Below are 26,369 nucleotides of genomic sequence, written 5' to 3' on the forward strand. Positions count from 1 at the left end.
TTTTGGCTGGTTCTTTTAATTTTAATTACTTGGTTCTAATTTCAGTTTTGGCTGGACTTTCTAATTTTAATTGTAAGTAATATCCATCAAACATGACTCATAAAATCTCATTATATCTGCTATCTTATCCTAATTAATATCTTAATCCTGATGCTGTAAAACAGGTTCTCCTTTATGATAACTGGGGAAAAGATTTTAAGGTACCTTTAAAATATATATCTGCTTTTATATAATGTGAAATATGTATGCAAGATACCACGTAAAACATACTTCAGTGCATTTTTATATACATAAAACAACAGTGAAATTTCTTCATAAAAAACTACAGCATTAAGAATTAATATTCTTGTTTTTATTATGTCTAATTTACTTTATATTGGCCTTTTCCAGCAGATCAGAAACTGTCACTTCTGGACATATGCCTTTCCCATCAAACCTGGACTCAGGTGAACTATAAATAACAAAAATTTATCTAAATTGTTATAAATATATATTATGAACAATAATTAAAGGGCATATTAAAAAATTCCTGCACACTTACTTTAAATGAACAAAATGTAAAATAAGGAATATACTACATATATTGCTTAAAAAAATACAATAAATGGACAAAACTTCTGAATACCCGGTTGCATTTTATTTATTTTATTTTATTTTATTTTATTTTTTTTTGCATTTTTTATACAAATTAATGTTACAGGAAAAATACTTTTAAAAATAACATTCAAACAAATTTGACCTTAATTTTATACAGATAAGATTTATGACATAAAGCAAGTCTTATTTCGGATTTCAGCTAGAAATGGATTTATAATGACAAGTCCACCCTGCATTCCAAGAGACCACAAATTTTTTTTTTTTTAAATAGTTAACATTTAAGATGAAAGAATTTCAAAAGTTTAGGCAAGATGCCCTATTTTATAAATATGCTCGATTTCTATTTAAAGTTAAATGAAAATTTTTCATAGTGACCTCTGCAGAAAAATTAAAGACTAATAATTACACTTAATTAGAAAATAAAATATACAAAATCCATGGTTCAGTTCTGTTGTTGTTGTTGCTTATGCTCACTTGTCTGATGTAGTCAGCCCAAGCCCACAAAATTTCTCATTGCAAGGAGCACTAGAGTACGCCTGCCATTGGCAACAGCCTTGAGCACCATACAGGTGACAGTGCGATTTTGCTTAGTTCCGCAACCAATTTTGATAGACAGCACCCCGGGAAGACAGGTCTGAGGGTCTCCCACCCCTCTCCCCTTCCATCAAACCACATGAGAGGACTTATTTAAAGTGCTGCCATGCCGCACTGACACTATTACATAACTGCTGTGCCGAAGGGCCCGGGATTTGCACAGCAATTAGTGACGCTAATCACTATACTGGTTGGGCAGCCTGATTTAGTGCTTAAATTTGTCCCAAATCTAGCGGGGAGCAAGCCGGGGTTCTTGCCCTGGGCGGCAACTTTTGTGGGCAGCAAATTCAAATATAACGCTGGATCGTATTTGGTATGTTGTTCGCTAAAACAGCTCTCTAATTTTAGTACAATGCTAATATACTGAAGTGCCACTGAATTAGGGATAGACATGGCTATGCAAATTTTATAGCTCTCCGTGGCATCTGTGCTCACGTGAGGACGTTGTGGTAAATGGACATACAGCTAGTACTATGGTCATTGTTAATCAATTGTTTCAATTACCAGGATGGGTAAAACTTCTGATTTAGACAGCTTCAATCTCGTACAGATAGTAGGCACGCGACACATGGGCCATTCAATTTCCAAATTCCTCAGCGAGCTAGGATTTTCAAGGTCGACAGTGTCAAGAGTATACCGAGAATATAAGGATGGTCGGAAAAAGAACTAGCGATCGGGCAAATTGCAAAGGACAATTAACCTAGAACAAGCATGGATTGAGACGGCTCGGCCGCATTGTACGTAGTCAACGATGCCAAACATTAGCTCAAATTACCACTCCGCTGAATCAGGGCAACAGTCGTGCAGTCAGTAAGAGGATCGTGCAATGCTCGTTTCACCATATAGGCTTTGGAAGCCGTAGACCCGCGAGAGTACCTTTGCGGAATGCATGCCATCAAGCTGCACTTCTTGCCTGGGCAAGAGAATACAGAGAATAGACTCTAGTGGACTTGAAATGAGTAGCAAGGAATCATGAGTCTCGATTCTGACTAATTAATATCGATGGTAGGCTGAGAATATGGCGTCAGACTCATGAAGCCATGAATCCTGTATGGCAGATTGGAACTGTACAAGGCCATGGTGGCTTAATCGTGGTCTGGGATGTTTTCTCTTGGCAGTGTTTGGGATCTTTGGTACTAGAACCAACCTCTCTCAATATGATTCGGTACGTAGAGTTGCTGGGCGATCATCTCCATCCATTTATGTTGTCCTGTCATTCACATGGGTATGGAGTATCCGAGCAAGATAACTGCACCTCTCCTGGGTATTGGTTGGCTATTGCCTGGTTTTTTTTTCTGACTTCTCTGTCACAAATTGGCCACTTAAAAGCCCTGACTCAAGTTCTACTGAGTATCTTTCGGATGTTTTGAAGAAAAGTTTGAAACCTCATCACGCAACTCTAGCGACTCTCCCTAAATTATAGACTGCTCTATCTGAAGTTTGGCAAGCCATTCCCGTAGAATGCTTCCGGAAACTTATTGAATCTATGCTTCGTCATTTGGCAGCCATTATAAAGGCCAGAGGAGGCCCACCTCGTTATTGACTACCTATATTACTAATTCAGTGGCACTTCAGTGTAGTTTTAAAGCCAAGTTTAAAATCCTCTTTTAAGAAGATTTCCAATTAAATACTAAAAACCCTTTTAAAGGAACATGAGTTAAAATAAAGTACAATTGATTACAAATATAAATATAAGATCAGAAAGAAGCCAATAGAGGGACTCCAGACGTCACTGATAGAATCAGACTGATCTTATCAGTAACGTCTGGAGTCCCTCTATCGTTTCCTGTCTGGGCGGGATATCATTAAAATGAGAAATATAACGACAGCTTGTTGAAGAATTCGCCTCGTTTCCATAGCAACGTCTGCTGGGAAATCAAGAAGTATTGCAACTATTTTCTAACAGCTAATTCAAAAAATTAACCTTGGGCATCCTGGACAAATGAAATAATTCGAATTAATATTTGTTGAGTATATACAAGACATCGTCATTATGTCTTCAAGATGAAGCAAGGCATTTAGATTTTTTTGCTGCCAGTCAGCAACTTAGGCTCATCTTTGGTTTGACTCGGAATAGTGGAGTACATTTTGGATTTTAAAGCTAGATTTATTTTTTTTTATGGTTTTTTTTTAAAGTTTTTAGGTTTCTTCTGTACTCTTTTCTTCGGTTCTTTTTCTTAGATATGCTTGCTTTCAATAGTCAGCAAGCGAGGTGCGACCATTTATTTAGGACTGTTCAGTGTAATTACGTCAACTCTTAGTTATTTTTATTAAGGTAATTCATAGTGAATTTCATTTAGATTAAAAGAAACCATCTGCGCGCTGAGGGGGAAAAAAGCAGAATATAGAAAACGAGCCAAAGATAAAGCCAAACAGAGAAAACAAATTTCAGCTAAGATGAAAAAATAACTTTACGGAAGAAGTAAACCGTCAGACCCTGACGCAATTCCGATTATGCTGAGATTCTAGAGGGTATTAATATTTTTTGCAATTTGCACGACCGAACATGACTGCCTATATCATCCCCAAACAATCGACAAGTTAGCATTTGAAAGAACAACCTTCTTCATCGACATCAAACGAATAGCTGGAGGACATGAAACCATGATATAAAGATCTCTTCATTTAGATGGGGGCAGGCAGCAGAAAGACGAAAAACTAAAACTTTTGATTTATTGGACCCATGCAGTTGGCTGGCCATAGAAAAAAATAAAAGATCACCAACAATCTTTCTTAAGCAGTCAATCAGTATTATTAGCCAGTAAACATAAACCAGTAAACATAGAAAACGTAAACCTCAGTCTCATTGAATGTGATGGCAGACATCTGACATGTAATACAGAACATTAGTAAATAATGAAAAGCTTAGGAGATCTTGGTTTACATATTCTAAAAACAAGAATGCAATTTTTTGTACACTCTGCAAGATTTATCAGAAATATGGTGCTGCCGCTACACCATACTAGAGGATTCAATAATTGGAAAAAGTTTTATGAAAATTAACTGAGCACGAACTGTCTCGAATCCATAGAGGTGCATCATTAAGTAGAAAATTCGAGTACAAGGAATGAAATCATACCAAGGCATCGACCACTACATTGAGAGACTCATTCACACAGAGAAAGAAAAATGGAGAGAAATTCTATATAATTATGGATGCAGTACTGTATCTTTCAACAAACTGTCATTCTTTTCTTGGGTCTGATGAAATCCCAAGTAGCCTGTTCACAAAGTGTCCTCGACCTAGCGAAGGAAATTTTCTGAATTTAATCTCTCTGCTTGCCAAACATAATTCAACTCTTAAGTACAAGCACCTAACAAGTCAAAGCACCTAACAAAGGGAAAGGAGTCATATTTACCCTATATGTGTCTCATACAGAAAAAAATGAACCAGGTGACTCAATACGTAAAAACGTGTGGTGATTGTGTGAGATAAAGGAAAATTTATTTGATTTCATAGAAGTTGGTGGAAAGATGGGAGAATGCATTTCTGAACGCACTGTAGAAAATTAGTGTCTTAATTGACACTTGATGGTTTAGATATTGGACAATGTCTGGTGTCAGTCTTACGACAACGGGTGTAATATGGCTGGCATTTCTAAAACAGTACAAGCTAGGATTACAGAAATGAATAAGCTAGAGGAATTTGTGCCATGTTTGGCTCACTCCTCGTATCTTGTCGGTGTGCATTCTGCTCTTTCGTGCCCAGAAGCAGTTAATCTGTTTGGAATTACTCAGAAAATACTTCCCTTTTTTGTCAGATGCTCTACTTGATGGTATATTATGAAAAATGTACAAAATACAACTCAAAAGGAAGCAGCCAGACGAGATGGTCGGCAAAATATGTGGCTGTGAAAGTCGTTCTAATAAATTTACCAGAAGTTTAAAATATTTAAAAGAAATTAAAGATATTTCTCTCAATGCAGAATGAAAGAACAAACTAGAACATCTAATATATACTGTGAAAAATTTTTAATTTACTATCAAGCTGAAAATTCGAGCTAATATTTTTCCAGAATTCAATCGAGAAAATATTGAAATTCAAAAGGAATTTTTCTTCCGCGTTCTGTGTAGTTAATGAAAGAACTGACCAAAACTAAGGAATTATAAAAAATGAGAGAAAAATCCTATGGAATATTGGATACAAGAGTCTAAAACAGTAACTGAAAAATTACAGTTGAGTCTATTCTGACAAAGAAAGAATTCCAAAGCACAAAAAGCAATCTGATGAACTGATTGAGGACAAACCACAAGCACTTCCACTTGTTCAGATCGAAGTTTCAGCAAATTAAAAGATATTAAAAAATATCTACGATCATTGGTGAGCCAGGAGCGTTTATTAAGTCTCGTGATTCTGACAACCGAAAATCAAACCGCAGATCAAATTATGAGGATTCAATGCATTTAGTTGCAGGAGAAAAGAGAGTGAAATTTTAATTTTCATTACTAATTCCATGATATTTTAAAAGCATTAAGAACTTAAAATTACTTATGAAATAGGAAGTATGAAAAACAAGACAGGAAACACGAATACTCTCAGTAATAGCCCATATTTTGTATGCAACGGCCCCATTAGTGGCTAAGCAATAAAAGCCGCTGAGCACCAGCAGTTCGGTTAGAGAGTCAAGTATATGTGAATTTGCTGATTGTATGAGCATTTCCGTGATTTTCCCAGTGTGTAACATAGATACGAGCTAGTTTCCCTTACAAATGTTTTTGGCAAAACGCATAGTAAATAATCAGACAAATGCGCTGAATACTGATAGTTCAACCTTGCCTGGGTTCAAACCAGGCAAAAAAGCTGGCTGCATGGCTTGTTTTTGAGCATTTCCTCATGTGTAACGTGAATACGAGCCAGTTTCCTTTAAAAAGTTCCTATATGAAAGGCACCTTCCTCTAAAAGATAAGAGCCTTAAAAAATTTTTCCACAAGGCATTTCTCCCTTTGCATGCAAAGCCTAAAGGCAAAACACATAGTAAATAATAAAACAAATGTCCTCAGCAGTGGCCGAGTGATTACGACTGATGGATACTGGTAGTTCGACCTTGCCTGGGTTCAAACCTAGGAGTACGGGCTAGCTGAATGGTTTGTTTTCGTGGATTTCCTCATGTGCAGTGTGAATATGAGCCAGTTCCTTTTAAAAAAAAGTTCTTACATGAAAGCAGCTCTCCTCTAAGTGGATAGCCATCCTGTTTTTGCCATATTCATATAACCTAACCTAACCTAATTTAACCAGTATGCAATAACATGGAATAGTGAGAAGCTTAGGAGATGCCCGTTCCCCCTGGAGCGGAGAAACTAATGGTAGTGAGGACTGGAGGATTAGTTAGGATTAGGATTGAATCCAAAAGTAAGCTCACCAGAAAGGCGATTCTCCTAGAAGGGGATGATTTTCTAATTATGTAACTTTGGTATGTATTTTTCCTTTATTTAAAAAAAAAAAAAAAAAAGGTACGTAAAGATTTTAGTATAAAATGGAATTTAGGTTTTTTTTTTACCTCAAACTCTATCTATTTCTGTATTTATTAAACAAATTAAAATTTGTTAGAGAAACTTAAAGGTTGATGGGCGGGGGCAGCAATTTTTAGCTTTTGCCCCATATCAGAAAAATTAAAGATCCGGCACTGGTTTAAAGATATTATTTCTGACTTTGAATAATATTAATCATTCTTGGGAAATGATATCTGAATGATATTAATCATTCTTAGTGAATTTATGGCCTATCTTGTCAGTCTGTTTCCAGATATATCGGCCAAACAAAAAGAGCATTAAGGTTTTGCTTTAAGAAGCATGAAACTTACGTCCACAAAGGTGAAATTTACAAGTCTTTGAGTGATAATCATAGTTGGAAATTTAATCACAATTTCGGCTTTGGATCTGCAAAAATTATCCAGAAAACTTCTTCCACTGGAGAATTAGATTTTCTTGAAACTTTTTGCAAAAATTTAGCATCTTTAGTTAACGGTTTTAATCCAACCCTAGGTAACACTTTTAAATCTCTATTAGCCAAATTTTTCAATTTTCATTATTATTTCTACTAACAGATGGTACTACTGTCTCAACTTCCTTAAGATATAAATATGTTCGTAACTTGGTTTTTCAGTTGTAGATTTCCTTGCTCCTGATGACGGTTTAATCCAACCCTAGGTAACACTTTTAAATCTCTATTAGCCAAATTTTTCAATTTTCATTATTATTTCTACTAACAGATGGTACTACTGTCTCAACTTCCTTAAGATATAAATATGTTCGTAACTTGGTTTTTCAGTTGTAGATTTCCTTGCTCCTGATGAAGACTGACTTTGTTCCTTCTCGAATTCAATAGAGTTTCGATGCTAAAAATCTATGCCTAACACAGGTTGTAACACAGGTTCTCTTTTATGAATTTTGCAAATATCTTTTTATATGCTCAGAGTATGTTTTCCTGAGTTGCTCAGAACTTCCGCACCAAGCGGTATTATTATGAAAAGCTTATATTAACTGTCAATATAAACATATATGTTTTAGCATAATAATCAACAATACTAAACTTTAAATTAAGTAAGTTTGAAGTATAGCTCCAATCATAATAAAATATGAAAGAGTAATTTTAAGATAGATTAATCAAAGAGAGAAGAGCAAAGTGTACAAGAAAATTATTGCTAAATGAAGAAGTTTTAAGGAAAGTGGAAATAAAGGTAAATTTCTTTCCAGTTTTTCAGTTCAATTAAATTCAAGAATAAAATTATGGCAGATAAATAATATTACAATAGATAAGCATTATTACAATAAATAATGAATTAGAATAAATGTAATTTACCACTGATAAATTTATAAAGCAAGTTAAAACGAACAGATTGCTAATGAAAAATAAGACATCTGAAAACTGCAAAATTTAATAAAAATGTAATAACATATTAGAAAAAAAAGAATTTACTGTTGATAAATTCATAAAAGAAGTAAAAATTAGCATACGCACAAAAACAAAAATACTTCTAAAAATTGAAAATTTAATAAAATGCAATGATAAAAATAAACAATCAAAAATTTAATTTAATAAAAAGGAAAAAATTACAAAGAAAATAAATGTCAGGAAAATGCAAAGGGAGTTGTGATTTCTTTTCCCAGTTAAAACAAATTCTGATAAATGGCCAATGCTTCTGGAGCAAGTGATATATAGCAAAATGAAGGACTGATTTAAATGTTGCTATACTGTACACAGATATATATAGATATTACATGAAAACCTAGGGGAAATTAAAAATTTAAAAGATGAAACATTTCTTTTTAATAGCTTTCATTCTTTCTGCATTTATTTTAACAGATAAATAACTTGCAATCATCCAAACAAAGCAAACCAATTGTTTCCTGATGTCATGTGGTCTCTCTCTTATGATTACTACCTGCTCCAATAAAATTCTTGACAGCTGGAGTCCTGTTATAGCTGCATGGCATTCCCTTTTCTACTTATTGTTATCTACTCACTACATTCTTTACACTTAAATGTCACTCGTCCACAATGATGACCTTTAATGAGCTGGAAATATTACACTCTGTGCAATATACATTGAAAAAATTTATTCCCATCAGTCCTATTAGCTAAATAAATGTATATTGTTTAAGAAAGAATATTTGAACTGGGAAAAAAACAGTGATCCTAAATTACAGATTTATTATTACTCTCTTTTCCTTTGCTCAATAAATAGAAATTTGCTTATTAAGGTTGGAAAAATCCATTGTCATTTAGCTGTCTCATCACTAAGAATGTTGTGGAGGGTGCATCTCAAGGTGGCAAAAAATACTATACCTGCAAAAAGAAGGAAAGAAAGATAACACTACAGCCAAGGATTACCCTAAAGTTGAACCCATACCCTTGAAAACAGACTAGCAGTCAGCTTCTGCTAACCACTCAGCCATTCAGGGCAGCAAATTCATTATTTGTTAAAAACATTTCAGAAATTCAACTCACCAGATGTCTTGCACAGCAATATATATTATACAAGCATACCAAGCCTTCCTGGGGATCTAAAAAAATAAAGTTAAATATTACTTTCTGGAAAAGAAGATACTTTTCAATGAACAAACATTTTACAATTTTTAATTACACTTTTTGTTTCACAGTTTTACCAATTAAGAAACACGCCATGCTACTTAAAAAATGAAAAATTAATTCTGTAAATAGTAAAACATTTATCATAAATAAAAATTATTAACATGCAGCGTAATTCTTTTATATTAAATAAAATTAAACAAAGCAGCAACAAATTACACATACAAAGAGGACAATTGTAGACACATTTATATCTAAACTTATGATTTACATGCCTTATTTTCATACTGTGTCAATATGTTAGCGATATCTTGAAGAATGCATCTAGCCAATTCCAGGACAGAGCAAGACAACTGCAGTTCAGTAGCAAAAAAGCTGAATTCCTCAATGAGATCCTCCATATTTTCTATGCTAAATAAAACAATGTATAATATAGAAATATCTGAATATTACAGTTGCATAACAAATACCCCAATTTTTAATAAAATAAAGACTGATAAAAAGTGAATAAATTAATGTAATAGTTAAACTAGCATTCCTTAAAAGTCGATTTAGATCATAACAGTTCATTTTATTTATTAGATAAAACTGTCATTTGTATAACACAGTTTCTAACAAATAGATTATTATTACATGCTGCGTAATATTAAAATAAAATAATGGCTAAATACAGTAAATTAATGTGTTTAAATCAATTTAGGAGTTTAAATGTCATATAGAATACATTACCTTAATAATATAAAATAACATTCAAAGTTTGTTTTAAGTTACCTTTGAAAAGTTTGCATAATCTTTTAGAGTAGACTTTAAGGTACCCCTTGTATTATGGCAAAGTTGTTTCATTTATAGTAGCCTGAGTAGTTGAATGTTAAGGGAACCCTATTTTGATGTAATCGGATGCATCGTTCTGGGAAATTTTGAATCATGGGATGTTTTGTAAGTGCTTTTGTGATGTGTGTTGGTTTTATTGTTTTGACGGTAGAATGGCTGAATGTAGCAAGATTAATTTAAAGTTTCTGTACGATTTGGAACGGAAGGGGAAAAGAGCGTTAACTGACTGGTGTGTAAATGAAGGTTTACTTAGTAGCCATTATAAGTGTCCTGAATGTAAAAAGGATACGAGTCTAATTCAATGTAAAAACCATTTAGATGGATTTGAATGGGTTTATAGGAAGAAAGGTTCAGATGTGGCAATGCCAATATACGGATTCGAGTTTAGATAATTTTAGGAAGTTTTTGGATGCTGTTAAGGAATTTTATGTGCCACAGACTAAAGACGAAGGAACTTCTAAATAGGATAAGTGGATATTTGCTTTTTGTAGTGCTTAAATGTATAACAGGTTTTTCCTTCTTTATGTTATTTTATTGTTTGGTTTAAAATGTAGTTTATTGAGATTATGTATTTTTTGTTTGCCTGTATTGCAGAATTGGTTGCTCCTTTGACTTTCTAAGTAAAAATATATCGATGTGTACATGGACAAAGTGAAGGGAGTGCACAATGCAAGTTCATGCAATTCTTGGATTTTTTTAAGTGAAAATAGGTTGATGTGTACATGGATAAAGTCAAGGGAGTGCACGATGCCATTTTTGTACAATCCGGAGATATTTTTTTTAAGTGAAAATAGGTCAATGTGTACATGGATACAGAGTTTGTGCAATTCTTTGTCTTGTTATTTTGGCTTTGTGTAGCGGCGATTTTTGGCACAAAAATATCTGAGTTATGCGTTATGCAAGCTAAAATAATAAGTCAAAGAATTGCACAAACTTGATATCCATGTACCGCTAAAAATCGCCAAGGGGTACCCAAAATATACTTTTACCCTTTTAAGATATTTGTCTACAGTTCTAAAGAAGAAGAATAAATTTATATCTTTCTTACCATTTACCAGCATATTTTTTTTATTATTATTATTCTAAATACATCACTTTCCCCATAAAATTTATTATCAATAATTACATCATGAAATTTTTGTAAGAGTTGATACTGCAAATGTTTAAATGTTTTAGCAGAATGTACTTGAATAATGAAATAATTTATAATATCAGAGATTATACAAAACAGTTTTAAATAAAAAGGAAAGAAGTAAAATGCTGATCCCAGATCATCCAATAATTTATCAAGATATTTAAAAAAATTTTCAGATCACCCACGAACTCAAGATATTTTAAAAAAATTAAAAGCTACAACATCTCTGAATTCTCATCTTTCTGGCCACACTGAAATGAAAATTATAATGGTATATTTAGAGGAAACACAGCTGTAAAAAGATAACTTGACTTAAAAAAAAAAAAAAAAAGATGGTAGTTAACTGTCATTATTAATTCAATATATCACCGCAAAAGACTATAAAAGCACTTGAGGAATTTGTGTTTAAATATTAATTTAAATGTAATGAAAGACCTATATAATAACACAAAATCATTTATTTGTCAAGATTTACAGATATACCAAATTAGAAATTTACAGAACCACAGAAGTCAGAATGTAAATCAAACATTAGAAAAAGACATTTACAAATCCCTCAATAAAATTTATTTCAGCAACTTTAAATAAAAACATTATATTATAAATAAGCATATTATTCTTAAATTGCAACACCGTATTAATGAATTTAATTAAATGAATTTTTAACACGTCTGTAATTATATTAAAATTTTATGTATTTAAAAATAATAAATTTAGAATTCTTATTAGCTAGGGAAAAAGTATACAAGTTAATAAGGCATTAATAATTATATTTAAAATGTTGTATGTTAAAAAATAATTAATTTTAGGCTGTATATTAGATAGAAAAAAAATACACAATTTTTTTAGAAGTATAGACATTGATTCCTTCACTATATTATTTCAGTTTTTCTATATTTCTTCAATTTACTTCACCTTTAGTACTTCACTGCTTGATGACAAACTTGTATGAATGACAACAGCATTAACATACTAGAAATCCATAGCTAGTTACACAACAATTAAAGAATAATGTATTGTTGAAACATTAGTCACAGATAGGGCAATAAATTTCAAAAACAATTCCCCCCTCCCATTTAGTTTCCTTACTGCTAATTTTTTAATGATTTTCAGTTTGTCACACAGAGTCTCAGTATTTGTTTAATCAAGTATTAATTATGCTTAATGGCATAAAAATTTAAATAATTAATTAAGGCTTTTTCATAAAATTTATTATTTATATTAATTAGTTTTACATTAATTAATACTGACTTAATACATTTCTGTGAAAAAATTATTTTAGGAGCAGAAAGCCGATTTATATTTAAAAAAAAGCATATTCACTGTTTTAAAATATATTTAATTTCTTCAATTTTTTGAAAACCTGATTAAAAATAACGGGAAAATTAATGATATAACTAATTATATTATGCACAAACGAATTCTTCTTCACCAAGAAGGCTGATTTTTAAATTTTAATAGTACTATGTAATGGAAATTATAATCCATGAAATAATGAAAAATATATTAACTATTTCATACAATATTGTATATACATTTAAATCAATAGATCTATCAATATATTTTAAGTTTCATAACCCTGACGCACTTTCTTTCGCTGGTAACATATGCGATAGTAGAAATTAAAACTAGAAATCAGCTTAAATGAATTACTAAAAATTGTCGGAAATAAGCATGACAAACACGACGGAACACTAGCAACAAAATTCGACGAATCACGTCAGCGAAACATAGCCCAGCCTACTGAAAAAGCCCGCGAAACCTATTTCAGGGTTGATTTTAGGAAATTTGTTTTAGAGCTATAAAATGAGCCTTCTAGTTTCGTTCTAAATACAATGATAAAAATAAAAACTGAATGGAAATATTAACATAACATTAATTAAAAAACATAATCCTTTTTTTAATCATTTTATTTTTAATGAAACTAAAAATTAAATTTGTATTAATTTATAATTGGGATGAAAGGTCTAAATTTAATGGAGCACATTAAACCGCAACTGTAAAGAGCATTTTGTAAACAATTGTCTCGGGATGTGATTTTGAACTCGTATAAAACAATACGAAGTTCTTTTTAGTCTTCTCTGGAAACCTAAATTGCCCCCCCCCTTTCTATATACCTTTAAGCTTGATTTTTCGCCCGTCGGTGTAGAAAGACTTAGCGGGTGCAAAACAAGACATCTGTCTATTTTGTCGTCTGTGTGTGTCGGGATGTATAGTATCAGATGTCCAACGAGAATTTCTGTTTTAAAGTTAGGACTTTTTCTTAAATTGATTTACTTTCAAAATATACTTGACTTTTAAGTTTCGAAATATATAAATGACTGTAAAATATCTTAAAACCGTATTTCTTATAGTGGTTTTATTTTTAGGTCGAGCTAATGGAGATTTTGGAATTGTTTAAATACAGAGAGAAGTTAAGATTATGAATTTAAAATAATACAGCATCTCACATTTCTTTTGAAAATTATTGTATGCTCATAATCAATACTAAAATGCTTTTTCTTTTTTAAAGATACTTTGTTTAAATCTAATGTTAACGTATATACAGTGAGTCCCAAAATTGAGGGTACACTTAATGCTAACTTAATTTGTAGGCTATTGAGAATAGAAATTATTATGCAAGTTTTCTTAGTTTTGTCTGATTAAAAAATATACATTTTTCTTCTTAACTACACAAAAAATAAGTTATAAAACTCCGTTTAAAAAAATATTGTATTACTTAAACGAAAATCTTTAACTTCTGAAAGTCACAAAATTGAGAGTACACTTCTTAAATGACTGTGTAAAACTACCAGTAAAATTTTAAAAATAATTTGTACCTAAGATTTGTACAAAAATACAAACTTTTAGTATCCAAATATTACAAATTTGAGCTTACTACCTTTCTGTGTGACAAATATGGAGAATAGGAAAGAAATGACGATTGAGGAAAGAAAACTGGCCGTTAATCTGTCTAATCAAGGCAAATCTTTGAGAAAAATAGGAGAAATACTTGGAAGAAGTGTAAATTGTATTAGAAGAATCATTCAAAAATTTAGAAAGGATGGTATGCTGGAAAACCAAGCAGAGAGAGGCAGGAAGAAAATTCTCAGTTCAGCAGCAGAGAGGAAAATTGTACACAAGGTAAGGATTGATCCTACAATAAGTGCTCCAAAAATTGCTGCAAGTACTTCGGAAACTGTGGGTAAATCTGTTTCTGCAGAAACAGTGCGCAGAATCCTCAGAAGGGCTGGTTATAATGGCAGAAAAGCTCTCAAAAAGTTCTTCATTAGTAAAATAAATAGAGCTAAGAGATTAAAATTTGCTAAAGAGCACATTCTAAAGCCTAAAGAGTTCTGGAATGAAGTTTTTTCAGCGATGAGAGTAAATTTAATGTTTTTGGCAGTGACGGTTATCGTATGGTGTGGTGCAAGAAAAATTCAGCTTTAGATCCAAGAAACACAATTCCAACTGTGAAGCATGGAGGTGGGTTAGTAATGGTTTGGGACTGTACGGCATCATCGGGAGTTGGAAAGCTACTGTTTATTGATGGAATAATGGATAAAATGGGTTATCTTAATATATTGAAAAATAATTTGAAGGACAGTGCTACTCAATTGGGATTAGGATCAAAATTCACATTTCAACAGGATAATGATCTAAAGCATACAGCAAATACTGTTAAAGAATGGCTACTGTATCACTGCCGAAATCAGCTGAACACACCCCCTCAACCTCCTGATTTGAACGTGATCGAAAATTTGTGGTCCCACCTTGAAAAAGAGGTCCGAAAACATCAGATCACAAGTAAAGAACATTTGAAGCATGTACTAAAAGTGAAGCGGGAAAACATTTCAGCTGAAATTACAAAAAATCTTGTCGATTCGATGTCCCGGCGGCTGGAAGCTGTCATCAAAGCCAGTGGATATGCTACAAAATAGTAATGTGTTGTCTTTTTATAATTTATGTAATAAAACAATTACATGTACCCTAAATTTTGTGAGTTCAGATTTTTGATGATTTCTGTTGTGCATTTTGTTTCTGTATTTCATGCATTTTTTTATGTCTATTTATGAATAAATGTTAAGATTAGGTATCTTTCTACATCCTCGTCTAAAGGTTTTGGTGACTATCTTTATCTGACAGTTTTTTGTTTTCATTCTAAACATGAATTCTGTTGTAGAATGGAATGTACCTTCAATTTTGGGACTCGCTGTATATACTGAGTACTTACTGATCATTAAATTGCAGTTTCAGTTACTTACAAGACCAGTTGCCCTTTCAACACCTTCCATAATAGCCCTAAACATAGCATAAAAACCATCCAATGTGACCTGAACATTCTTTGCCTCGATCCACATCTGGCCAGGTGGATAAATCCATGGAACACCAATACATCGACTGTTATTTGCATAGCGGCTAAATAGCCGACGTTTACCTTCTCTTTTCCATAAAGCGGGCGACTTTTCCTTATAAAGGTCTCTATAAAAATATGACCTCTGTGCTACAGCAATCGTCTTTTTTTTTTACTGTGAAATTTTAAAGTATTGTACGTTCCCAATCATTAACACCATAAAGGTCTGAGATAGATCAACTGAATGTATTCTAATATGTGCAGAAAGCTGCTCCCATTTAATTCTTTCAGTTATAAAAAAAATTCTGAATATATTTTGATAGTGAATTAAAGTATACTATTTAGCATACAAGATGAATTATGAGACATATATTGTTGGCATTTTGGGATCATTGTGTTATCATTTTGGCCTGGGATTGAATGCTTTTACTGAGGGAGGAGAGAAAAGCATTACTACTTGAGCTAACAGAATATAATGAAATGCTTAAAGGCATTGTTGGCTGATGTTCTGTTGCAGAATGAATGAATGAAGATGATGAAATAATTGATGAGAACTAGATTGGTAATCATTACTTATGATCAAAAGAACTGAGAAAAAAAGAAATCTCAGCAAATCAAACTTTTTTACATAAAATAATGATAGAGTTATTTGAAAGAGCTGGAGAAGCAAACATTTTGTGATATATTATTGATTCATAGTAATGTATTAATGAAAGAATATTATTAACAATTATTGATTGTATAAACATTTATATTAAAACTACTTTTATGGGGCTTCATAAACTGTAGCAAATGGATACATGCTCATTTACACTATGAACAGTTGTCTGATTTAAAAGGAAGCTAGTTATAGTTCTTAGGCACAGGTGTATTAATTGCCATCATCTATCTGCTAGCCATTTACTAATAAGATGTTGCTCAAAATTACACTACATGATTTTCTCAGGAGTATCTTCAAGGTTTTAATATCTTTCCATCACCATCCTAGTACTATAAAAACCACTTGTGATACATGCTTTGAGAAGGCATTTGCGACCTGAGTGTTACTGAATTTTTTAACCAGTTGTAAATTATTCAGCACAATATTTAACAGACAAGGACAAGTGAATTATTTGATTGTGAACTCTACCAAATTTGGCTTCTGTAGCTTATAGGGGAGAATTTACTTATTACTAATATTTAATCTTTTTATTGTCATCATTTCTTTATAAAGATTTTTTCATTTTTTATCTAAAATTCTAATCATTTTATGATTGTAACTTAAATATATATGTGCACTTACACATAGTATGTTTGGAGAAATAAAAGTTAATAAGATTATATTCATACTTCTTTTTTTTTTTTAATAAAGTGCTCTTTTGAAAATAATCAGAATTTTCAGAAAATTTTTAGCCAAATTCAAAGTGATTGTGTTTTTGATAAAATGCACAAACTATCATTATTTTAAAACATTTTAGAGATTTCAAATCAATAAAAGTATTTTTAAAATAGTTAGCTCCTATTTTATGGAAGTAGTGATGTAAAGTCCTTAAAGAATATTTATCTTACTTTAATTTCTCATTGTAATTTCCACCCACCAGCGGCCGAGCGGGTAAAGTCGCTGAACACTGGTAGTTCGGTCCGAGGTTCGAATCCCGCAAACGGGCTGGCTGCAAGGGTGTTTTCGTGGTTTTCCCCATGTGTAACATGTATGTGAGCCAGTTTCCCTTAGAAAGTCCTCCACGGAGGCATTCCTCCCCTTAGGCAGATAGCCCTGGTGTGCTTTGCCATAATTAAATACACCACAACACCACCATTGTAATTTCCTGTTATTATGTTATTCCTTAATATTTTACAGTACTTTAACATCCATAACCTATGTATATAATTTCCAAGATTGGTCATATGAAAAATTCAAATTTTATGTATGAATTTATTGTATTCTTTTTTGTGGATGAATAACTATATTTTGTACTTTTATTTTCAGAAAATGCTGTTCTTATGCAACTTGCAGTAAGCATTTGATTTATATATGGCTTATTTTCATTGCATAATTAAGTTCCATTTTATTAAAAGTTTACATGAGTTAAAATATATTTTAAAGTTTTAGATCTGAATTAAGTCTGAATTAATTTTTTTTATTAGTAATCTTTTAAAAGGAAATAATAAAGATATAATTGAAAAACATATTTTCTTTACAAATGTATTTTCTCAGTTGATTGCATTTTCAAATCTTATTCCTAAATATGCACTTTTAGTTGTATATTATTGCAGCAAATAAAGAGTTATGCATAGGTATAATCCATAAGTATAATTGTTATGTTTGTAGTATAATTTTGCTTTTAAAAAGGAAATGAAAGGGCTAAAAAAATTCTAAAAATGTAATTTTCTGATGTTTATTGTATGTGTAGCTAAAGATAAAATTGTTATTTTTTTAATGCTGCATATTTACATATGAATAAAAGTGTAAATCAATTGGCTTTGTTAGAAGCAGTGTCATTTAGTAAACAGTCGGTACAAGTGACTTCCTGCCTCCCACATCCAAGCTCTTATCTATATTCGTAACATCTTTATAAGATAGTAATTTTAATTATTTTAGATAATATAGATTAAAATTCTTTTTTGGTTTTGTATAACATTTAAAAATTTAACAGTGATAAATTTTAAAGCCTGAATAATACAAAATTTAATTTCTGTTTAAAATAATGATAAAAAATTGTGTAATCTTGATTAAAATAAATACAACATATTTTAAATCTTAATTAAATATTTTAAAAAACTGGAAAAAGTACTACAATGAAGTTTTTTTTAAGTAGTTTATTATGTTGGTTTATTTGGATTTTCTGATTTGCTGAATTGGTTTATTTAAAATTATCTTTGTAAATTTTATTGTTCTAAATGGATATATATTTTTTTAAACTTTCTTTTAAATTGAGACATATTTGTTCTTAAAATCTGTTTTATCTTTTAAGGATAAATTCTTTTATTTGAGCTTTGTTATTTTATGTTGATACGTATGCCTGTTCTATTATTTTATTCATTATGCATCAGAAAAAGCTCTTATATTTATTTATTACTTTAAAATTGCATATTAGACACAGTTTTCTGTTGAAAATGCTGCAAAAAAAGTTTTTCTCAGAGAAAGCTGAGGTATATGCAGAGCAGTATTAACCATTATACAAAATAAGCATTAGGTCATCAAGGTAAAGGGGCACCACAAAAATTTCCATATATTTCATGTTAAAAACTCAGTAGGCTTTACCATGGAATGTATAGTGCCACTAAGCTAAAGGAATGGAGAAAAAAACATTGTAAATATATATAGGGCACCAAAATGCCTAAGGCTTTTAAGTCTTAATCCATCCCTGGGCACATGACTGGATTAAAAATCAATTTCTAAATTCCAATAAATTCCAATTGACTTTGCTTAAATCAGCTGAGCATAGATCAGTATGGATACTGTGGGCTTTAAATTATGCTTTGAAGAACCCTGGAGTTTCTTGTGTAGAGACATTAGGTAATTTTTTGGAAGCAGGCAAGATAAAAAAATTAGCAATGCCTTTGCCGGGAATTGAACCATGGACCTCTGGAATACACGGCCAGCATGCAGACCACCACACCACAAAGGCATACCAATCCTGGGTATGGAGAATCATCATCCAACGCCCTTTTAGTTTGGGTGCCACTTATAGGGTCTTTCTCTCTTGTTCCACATAAACTAGATTAGATCCTAAAATGACCTGGTGAATTCTCGCACAGAAAAAGGGTAAAAAAATAACCCTTTATTAAATCAAATAGTTAACAGAAAGGCACAGTCTTCGTTCATTAGAAAGGCACCGTTTTCGTGTGTTACAAAAGCACCGTAAAAATTGCAATGAAAACTAAAATTTGGAATATAATTTAAGTCAAACCTAAAATTAATAGTGCTAGATAGCACTTAAGTTACGCCTAACTGTGGCGTAACTTAAGTGCTATCTAGCACTATTAATTTTGGGGACTCACAAACACCTAACCGGCGTGATGATAATCCGATATGGCCAAGAAACTTACTAGCGTAACAACAACGAAACGTGTGCTTGCCTAGCGAAACACGCTCTGAAAAAACTCAGATATATACCCGTTTAAATATTCACTTAACTTTAAATTTACATCCTGGCGAGAGAATGTGGGGAAATTTAGAAGTTTAGATAAAGGTATCAACGTAAAGTAAATTTGTTATGCAAAATAAAGAAAATCCTACACTTGTAACTCAACTAAATACTCTGCAATTCAAGGTAAATTCAAAAGAATCTTTTAAAACCTCATGGATAATAAAGCTATGTATAAAAAACATTTAATTAAATAACCAGGATTGGTTTTTCTTCAGGAAAAACATTGTTTCGTCCAGGATTGTGGAAGAAATTACAAAACCTGCAGAACATGAAAGAAACTGGATGAATTGAAAAAGAATATGCTTGTGAAGGGAAATAATAATAAAAAGATATAAAATTAAATGTTTTATTATTTCTACAATAAAATGCAAAGTAATTAAATCACTTGTTTTCCCCCAAAAAATCCAGTGAAAATTGGAATAAAACTTATTTTTTTATTGATGTGATCTTTCATTGAATTTTTTCCTTACAAACATACCATTTTTCCTTTCAAACTACTAAAAAAAAATAACAGTTACAATTTAAAACTCATAAACTAATATTTTATTTAATTTTAAAATTTAAATAATAGCTTTTAGGAATATTTGAATTTTTTAATGGTAGGTCTTAGCAAAAGACACTCCACCTGATGTGAAAGGATATTTCTTTGCAAGTGCAAAACAATACATTTTACCAGGACTGTCCAACTGGTGGCCCTGGTACGTCCCGCCAAATTATTTTTACGGCTCGCAAGTACATTTTACTATGAATAAATTTGTTACTAAATTATTATTATTAATATTAAAATTATTTTACTATGGGAAAATTTAAATCTAATTTGAATTTAAAGTAGGTACTATTTAGTTTGCATGACTTCACTTAACCTGGCTGAATATAGCAGCTATCCGTTTAACGTCTGATGATGGTTGGCTCAACGTTGGCGCCACATATTATATTTGTGGTTGGTTGTTGTTTATCTATGGTTGGTGCATGTGATGCGTACACTACCATGCACTATTTGGTTGGTTTATGCAATCCTGCGAGTACAGTCTTATCTAGAATTTGTTGAGGGGTGACTGTGTTATAATATTATTAACTTAATTTCATATTTATTTATTAATTAAAAAATTATTGAATATGACTGCTACTAATAAAAAAAATAGACCTCGAAAACCAAGAATTTCAATTTACGGAATAAAGAGCAATTATGATATAAAAGATATCAAAGTTTACAAAAAAAAAAAAAAAAAAAAAAGCTTAATATTTATTTGTTTACTTTATTTAACATTTCTTTCAATGTAAGTTGTTTAAGTTGCTTTGTTTTATGTGCTAATACTTTCTCTTTAATTCTCTAAACAGACATAATTTCTTGTTCAGTTACAAAGTTCCGCTGTTCAAGTCCTGTAATTGCTGTGTCGAGAAAACCGATTAATTTGTCAGTCGAAATGTTTTCGTTTTCAATAACATCTCTGTCACTTTCTTCACTATTGGAAGCAATATTTTCAGAATCTAGAACCATACTACAGATTTCGCTGTCCGTTAATTGATTGATGATTGGGGCATTGTCGTCGCAATGAAAAACTTCCATTATATCATCTTCATTCATTAACGCTTCTCCACATTTCTTTACAAAATCCAATAACTGGAAAATTTCACCTTTAGTTTGTGATGTCCGAAAACCTTGAAATTCGCGGCTAATCATCTTCATCCTCACCATGAAATATGGTAGCTGGCCATAAATTATGCCAAGCATTTTTTAACGTATCTGGAGACACATCCTCTCACGATCTTGCGATGCTCCACACAGCATATTTTATGCTAAAAAATTTCAAAAAGTCTTGAATAGTCTTGCCATTAATCAAGAAATTTAACATAGATTTTTAAAATGCTACTTTATATTTTCATTTCAGTGCGTGCACTATTCCCATACCTATAGGCTGAATGATAGACGTACAATTTGGAGGGAAGAATAATATGGATACATTCTCTTTCACTAAAACTTTAAGTGAAGTATATGCTGAACAGTTGTCAACAATCAGGAGTATTTTTGAGTCATCGGGTAAACCAACCGAATTCAAATGTCGCCAAGCTTTGGGTATAAAATGATTTTCAAACCAATCATTCATCAATGCTTGTGTCATCCATGCTGTTTTATTTGCGTGATATATAACGGGGAAAATCATTATTCCTTTAAATGCTCGAGGTCATGCATGTTTTCCAATTACGAAAAGTTTGCACTTGTGCATTCCTGCAGCATTTGCGCACACTAAAATTGTTAGTCTTGCTTTGGAATGTTTGAGACCAGTTGGAGCCTTTTCTGTAGAGGTTGCCAAGGTATTTTGTGGTATATATTGCCAGAAAAGAGCAGTTTCATCAGCGTTGTAAATTTGTTCTGGAGATAATTGTTCACTAGTAATGAGTTCAATGAATTCATCTGCAAATTGTTCAGCAGCTTCAGTATCAGCTGAAGCTTTTTCACCTGAAATTTTTAATTCTCTTATACCATGGCGATTTTTAAATTTAGTTAACCAAACCGTTGAATATGTGCACTCAGTGTTTATGTTCATTTCTTCATGAAATATTTTGGCTTTAACCATTAGCATTGGACCCGTCAATGGCATGCCCTCGCTGCGACGCTGTCGGACCCATTCAATCATCACTTTGTCATGATCGTTACTTTTAGCATAACGAACCCTTTTTCTGTTATTCATTGCAAGTGGGGTGTCGGAATCCACAAAAAATTCAAAAAGTTCCTTTTTCTTTTTGCTTATGTCATATATAGTTGACTTTCTAATGTCATACTCTTGGCATAATTTTGAGACGGATATGTCTTTATCCATATTTTGCAGCAATTCCACTTTTTGTTTGATGGACATTGAAACATGCTTTCGCTTTGTAGATCCTTTGGCAGCTCCAGAATTCGCAACTCTTTTTGACATAATCAAAAGTTCAAGCTTAATTTTTATAAAATTGCTCTAACAGTCTACAAAAAATAATAAGCCAGATACAATTAGAAGATTAAGGAACAGGGCAGTCTGCAACATTAACTGAAATGCCTTAGAATCAGTAAAGATAATTTTAGCCTAGCTTATACCGTCCGTTATACATTAAACGTGCATGCAGAAAGCATTAAAAAAAAAAAAAAAAAAGTTTGTGACTTTGAGGTCCGGATTATAGATCATTCCGGATAATGGATGTCCAGATTACGAACTGTGTACTGTATAAAAAAATTACTATACATCCATTTTTTCCTGTAGCATCTATTACTTCTTTTATATTAAAAAAATAAGCTGTAACCCATGTGTATATGTTTACATATATATGAGGGAGTCGAAGTCTTTAAAATTCCAGGAGGTAGAGTCGGAGTCACTCATTTTCCCTACCGACTCCACAGCCCTGTAAAAAAACCTGCAATATCTAATAAGATATTTCATATCTCACCTGCTGCTAGTGTCATCTGTTGCTCTTCCTTCCTCAAGTCATTTTATGTTGCTAGAATTGCTGTCTGTGTCATCTGCTACAGCTTTCAAATCTTTGTTTTTATCACTAATATGATCGTTTTTGTTACCACTCACTCTTGCTTCTCATGGGCTATGATTTTTAGAACTATCATGAGCATCAGATAGCCCCATTTTCATGAAGCTCTTCACTATTAAAACTTTAGAAATTCACTATTATTGCTCTACCCAAGTACCTAAAAATCCTTGAGCAAATCAACTAGCAAGATGAAAACAATTACTACACAGACAAATGTATTTTAAAATTTACAGAAGTTGTTTACTAAATATTTTGCGGAAGGAAAAAATTATGTGAATATTTAAAAAATTTTCAGAAAAATTTTTCAATATCATATTTTTTTCTATTCTCATTAACACCTGTTCTTGAAGAATTGAATTTGTAACATACAAAATTTTATTTCATATGCAAAGAAAAAAGCAGTAGCAAGTTTACAGTAGCAAAGCATGAGCCCAAATGCAATGCATGTAAGATGAAATCTTGGAATTAGTTTCAGTGTAGATGTATTTTGATTGGTTACTTTTAAAAAATTTAAATTATTATTGGCTGAAACCTAATATAAGTTATCTGTGTAATAGGATTCTATTCAAATTATATGACATGGATTAATTTTGAAGGATGCAGTTTTAATGAGGTTTACTATAATCAATTACAAATTTTAGAATAGATTTTTATGTATATATTTACAAAAGATATTATAAGCTTGAAAAAGAGGCTAATCAAATTATTTCAATATTATGGAATATTTAAATTGATAATATAACATTGCTAAATCTGAGTAAAATATAAATATAACAATAAAAGTTCAAAAAGTACTTTTTTCATTTCATCCACTTTAGTAAAAGAAACCTATTTCTTCCAGCTGAATTTTTTCTCTGTGGAAGAAACTTGCCAGCCCTGTAAATAATATATATATATATATATGTATGTATGCTTAAATTTCTGTTGCTTTCATTATTTTATATAATACAGAGCAGTTTCTTCCCCCTGAATATAACTCTTCTTGATAATAAGAGGATAAAGCAACTTAGGGTATAATATAGACGTATTCATCTGGCTATTTGCACCAGAGTCCCTAAAAAAAAATAAACTTTATTATGATACTTATGAATAATCACAATACCTCACATATTAAAAATTCTCATTGCTGCTTTTAATTGCATGCTTGTTATAAAATGAATGCATTAAATGAGGTTTTGGTCATCTTATTTAATGAATGCATTAAATAAGATGGTGCTGTATCCGGGAAATGAAATTTGAAGGTATTTTACTTGTTATATAAAGAATTATGTAGCAGCCATAAAATCTTGCTTTTCTGTTCAGAAATATGATGATTGTCTTAAGGGAAAATCTCTGAGACCAGTTTTATGATTTCAAAGCTGATGCCCCTTCCCAAATGAACATAAACATGTTTATGCTCCAACTTTATATGAAGGAATGCACTTGCGAATTATGACCTTTTGAGCAAAAATATTTATCATTTTAAATGAAGGTAATATATACTGGGCTGAAGATGTGTGTTACTGAAATGAGCTAAAAAAAAAAGTCTGAAAGCTTTCATATTTTATAATACACCCAAAGGGTTTTTTTTTAATGTTTTGTGTGTTACTTTTATTTATTAAATATCATGTTTTTTGCCCTTACACCATAAAATTCAATTCAACAGTAATAATATCACAAAATAATTTAAAAAGAGCATATCTTTAGAATTTCCGATACACAGTCTCGCAAGGAGATATATTTTTTTTTTCATACAGTGTTTCCATTGCTTGCTTTGAAATCAGTGAATATGTTAATCAAAAATTCATTGCAGTTTTAAAAAATGTGAAATAGATAATAAAACAGATTCCAAATCTGGGCTTCCAAATGCCCATATTCGAGTGGAGGACTACATTATTCAAAATTTGAAGTCCCTAGGTAATTTTGTTTTTTACAGTGCAGGAAACATACATACATTCATCCAGATTCTTCATTATTTAATTTCTTTAAATATAATGCTGGTCTCTTATATTTTGTGGCAACAATTTGAAAAGTGAAATGCTGTTTGTAGTGAACAAACGTAAAATGCCAAATTAAAATTAATAGCCTTTCTGGGCAAATTGCCGCTTTGGGCTAATAAATGCATTATTTTTAAAATCAGGTATTTAATTTCATGTTATTTATATACATTGTCATGAAAATGATTTATACACATTAGGGTGGAGCAAAAAAATAAAAGATGTGTAATTGAAATGCACTACCTCTCAAAAGTTGTGTATTAACTAATATATCACTTACGAATTTTTTCAAAGTTGTTCTACTTCATCTTCATTCCCCATAAGAACCTTCAAATTTTGTTTAAGAAACATGAAATTTTCGAAAATTACCAGATAAAAACGAATTACTCCCAAAAAGTTGTTGGATAATAATACATCACTTGTTGGATAATAATACATCACATTTTTTCAAAATTTTTCTACTTCGTTTCCCATAACAGCCTCGAAATTTGCAATTTTATACATTGAATTTTTGTATTATAGCAGATTATTTCAGCATGTTATTTTTCACAGCAACACTTTAGAAGTACAAGAATAAGATAGCCGTGTGTTATGCAAAATACTGTTAATATTTTGCTTAAAAATATAAAAGAAACTATAAAAAACTTATTATATAAGTTTATAAACTTATTATTTATATTATATATTAAACTTATTATATATTATAAAAGAACTATAAAATATTTCTGCATGTGTTCAAAAAAGTTAATTTTTAATTTCAAAAATTATTCATAATTAAATTAATCATCGGGTTTTAATGAAAGTTTCCTGCCACTGCAAATATCATCTGCGCAAATAGTTCACATTGGCATGTTTAATCATATTTTTCAAACAGTTTTTGGCATTTGAAGGAGAGAGACCAGCTTTTGTAAAAAATTGTCATTAAGTACAAGGTGTTTGAAATGGAACTGTCGTGTTACCAAATTGCAACCATCATTTACTTCCAGTTCTGTTGCAGAAAGTCAGCTATGGAATGTCACCAAATCATGTGTATAGCTTTAGGTACTAAAGTTGTATTGTATGACATTGTGATGGTTTAGTACCGAAAATTCAGAAACAAAGAATATGACATTCAAGATTCAGAGTGCTGTGGCTCACGTACTGATGTTGATGAAGCCCCAACATGCAACCCTTGAGAGCTTGCTAAGGAGATAGACATTAGTGCCATGTTCATTAGTCGTGCTATGCA

General features: G+C 31.4%; 2 protein-coding genes across 9 annotated transcripts in view; one reads left to right on the top strand and one right to left on the bottom strand.

Annotated features, from left to right (window-relative positions):
• LOC118203952 (retinoblastoma-associated protein-like) overlaps window positions 1-12,952 on the bottom strand; it is a 168,095-nt gene extending 155,143 nt beyond the window's left edge. For 3 of the 7 annotated variants that reach the window (XM_085822241.1, XM_085822242.1, XM_085822237.1), the window contains exons 1-4: window positions 12,840-12,952; window positions 9,496-9,631; window positions 9,140-9,195; window positions 371-451 (exon numbers count right to left, since the gene is read on the bottom strand). In XM_085822241.1, coding sequence (XP_085678367.1) covers window positions 371-451; window positions 9,140-9,195; window positions 9,496-9,631; window positions 12,840-12,862 — 296 coding nt within the window. In that variant the 5' untranslated portion in view covers window positions 12,863-12,952. Of the gene's footprint in view, window positions 1-370; window positions 452-8,850; window positions 8,923-9,139; window positions 9,196-9,495; window positions 9,632-12,101; window positions 12,314-12,721 lie in introns of those variants that run through there. The other 4 variants (XM_085822238.1, XM_085822239.1, XM_085822240.1 and 1 more) reach the window with 4 other exon arrangements.
• Window positions 12,953-13,279: 327 nt separating this feature from the next.
• Window positions 13,280-26,369, top strand: part of Mccc1 (Methylcrotonoyl-CoA carboxylase 1) — a 118,744-nt gene continuing 105,654 nt past the window's right edge. Inside the window, exons 1-3 of one of the 2 annotated variants that reach the window (XM_085822245.1) lie at window positions 13,421-13,435; window positions 13,556-13,655; window positions 17,486-17,511. Coding sequence is in view for 1 of the 2 variants with exons in the window: in XM_085822244.1 (XP_085678370.1) it covers window positions 13,395-13,435; window positions 17,486-17,511 (67 nt within the window). In the remaining variant the exon portion in view is untranslated. Of the gene's footprint in view, window positions 13,436-13,555; window positions 13,656-17,485; window positions 17,512-26,369 lie in introns of both variants that reach the window. The other variant, XM_085822244.1, reaches the window with a different exon arrangement.

This window comes from Stegodyphus dumicola, chromosome 8 (genome assembly GCF_044657685.1).
Source record: "Stegodyphus dumicola isolate Sdum_Otavi_A_Nest chromosome 8, ASM4465768v1".
NCBI lineage: Eukaryota > Metazoa > Arthropoda > Arachnida > Araneae > Eresidae > Stegodyphus > Stegodyphus dumicola.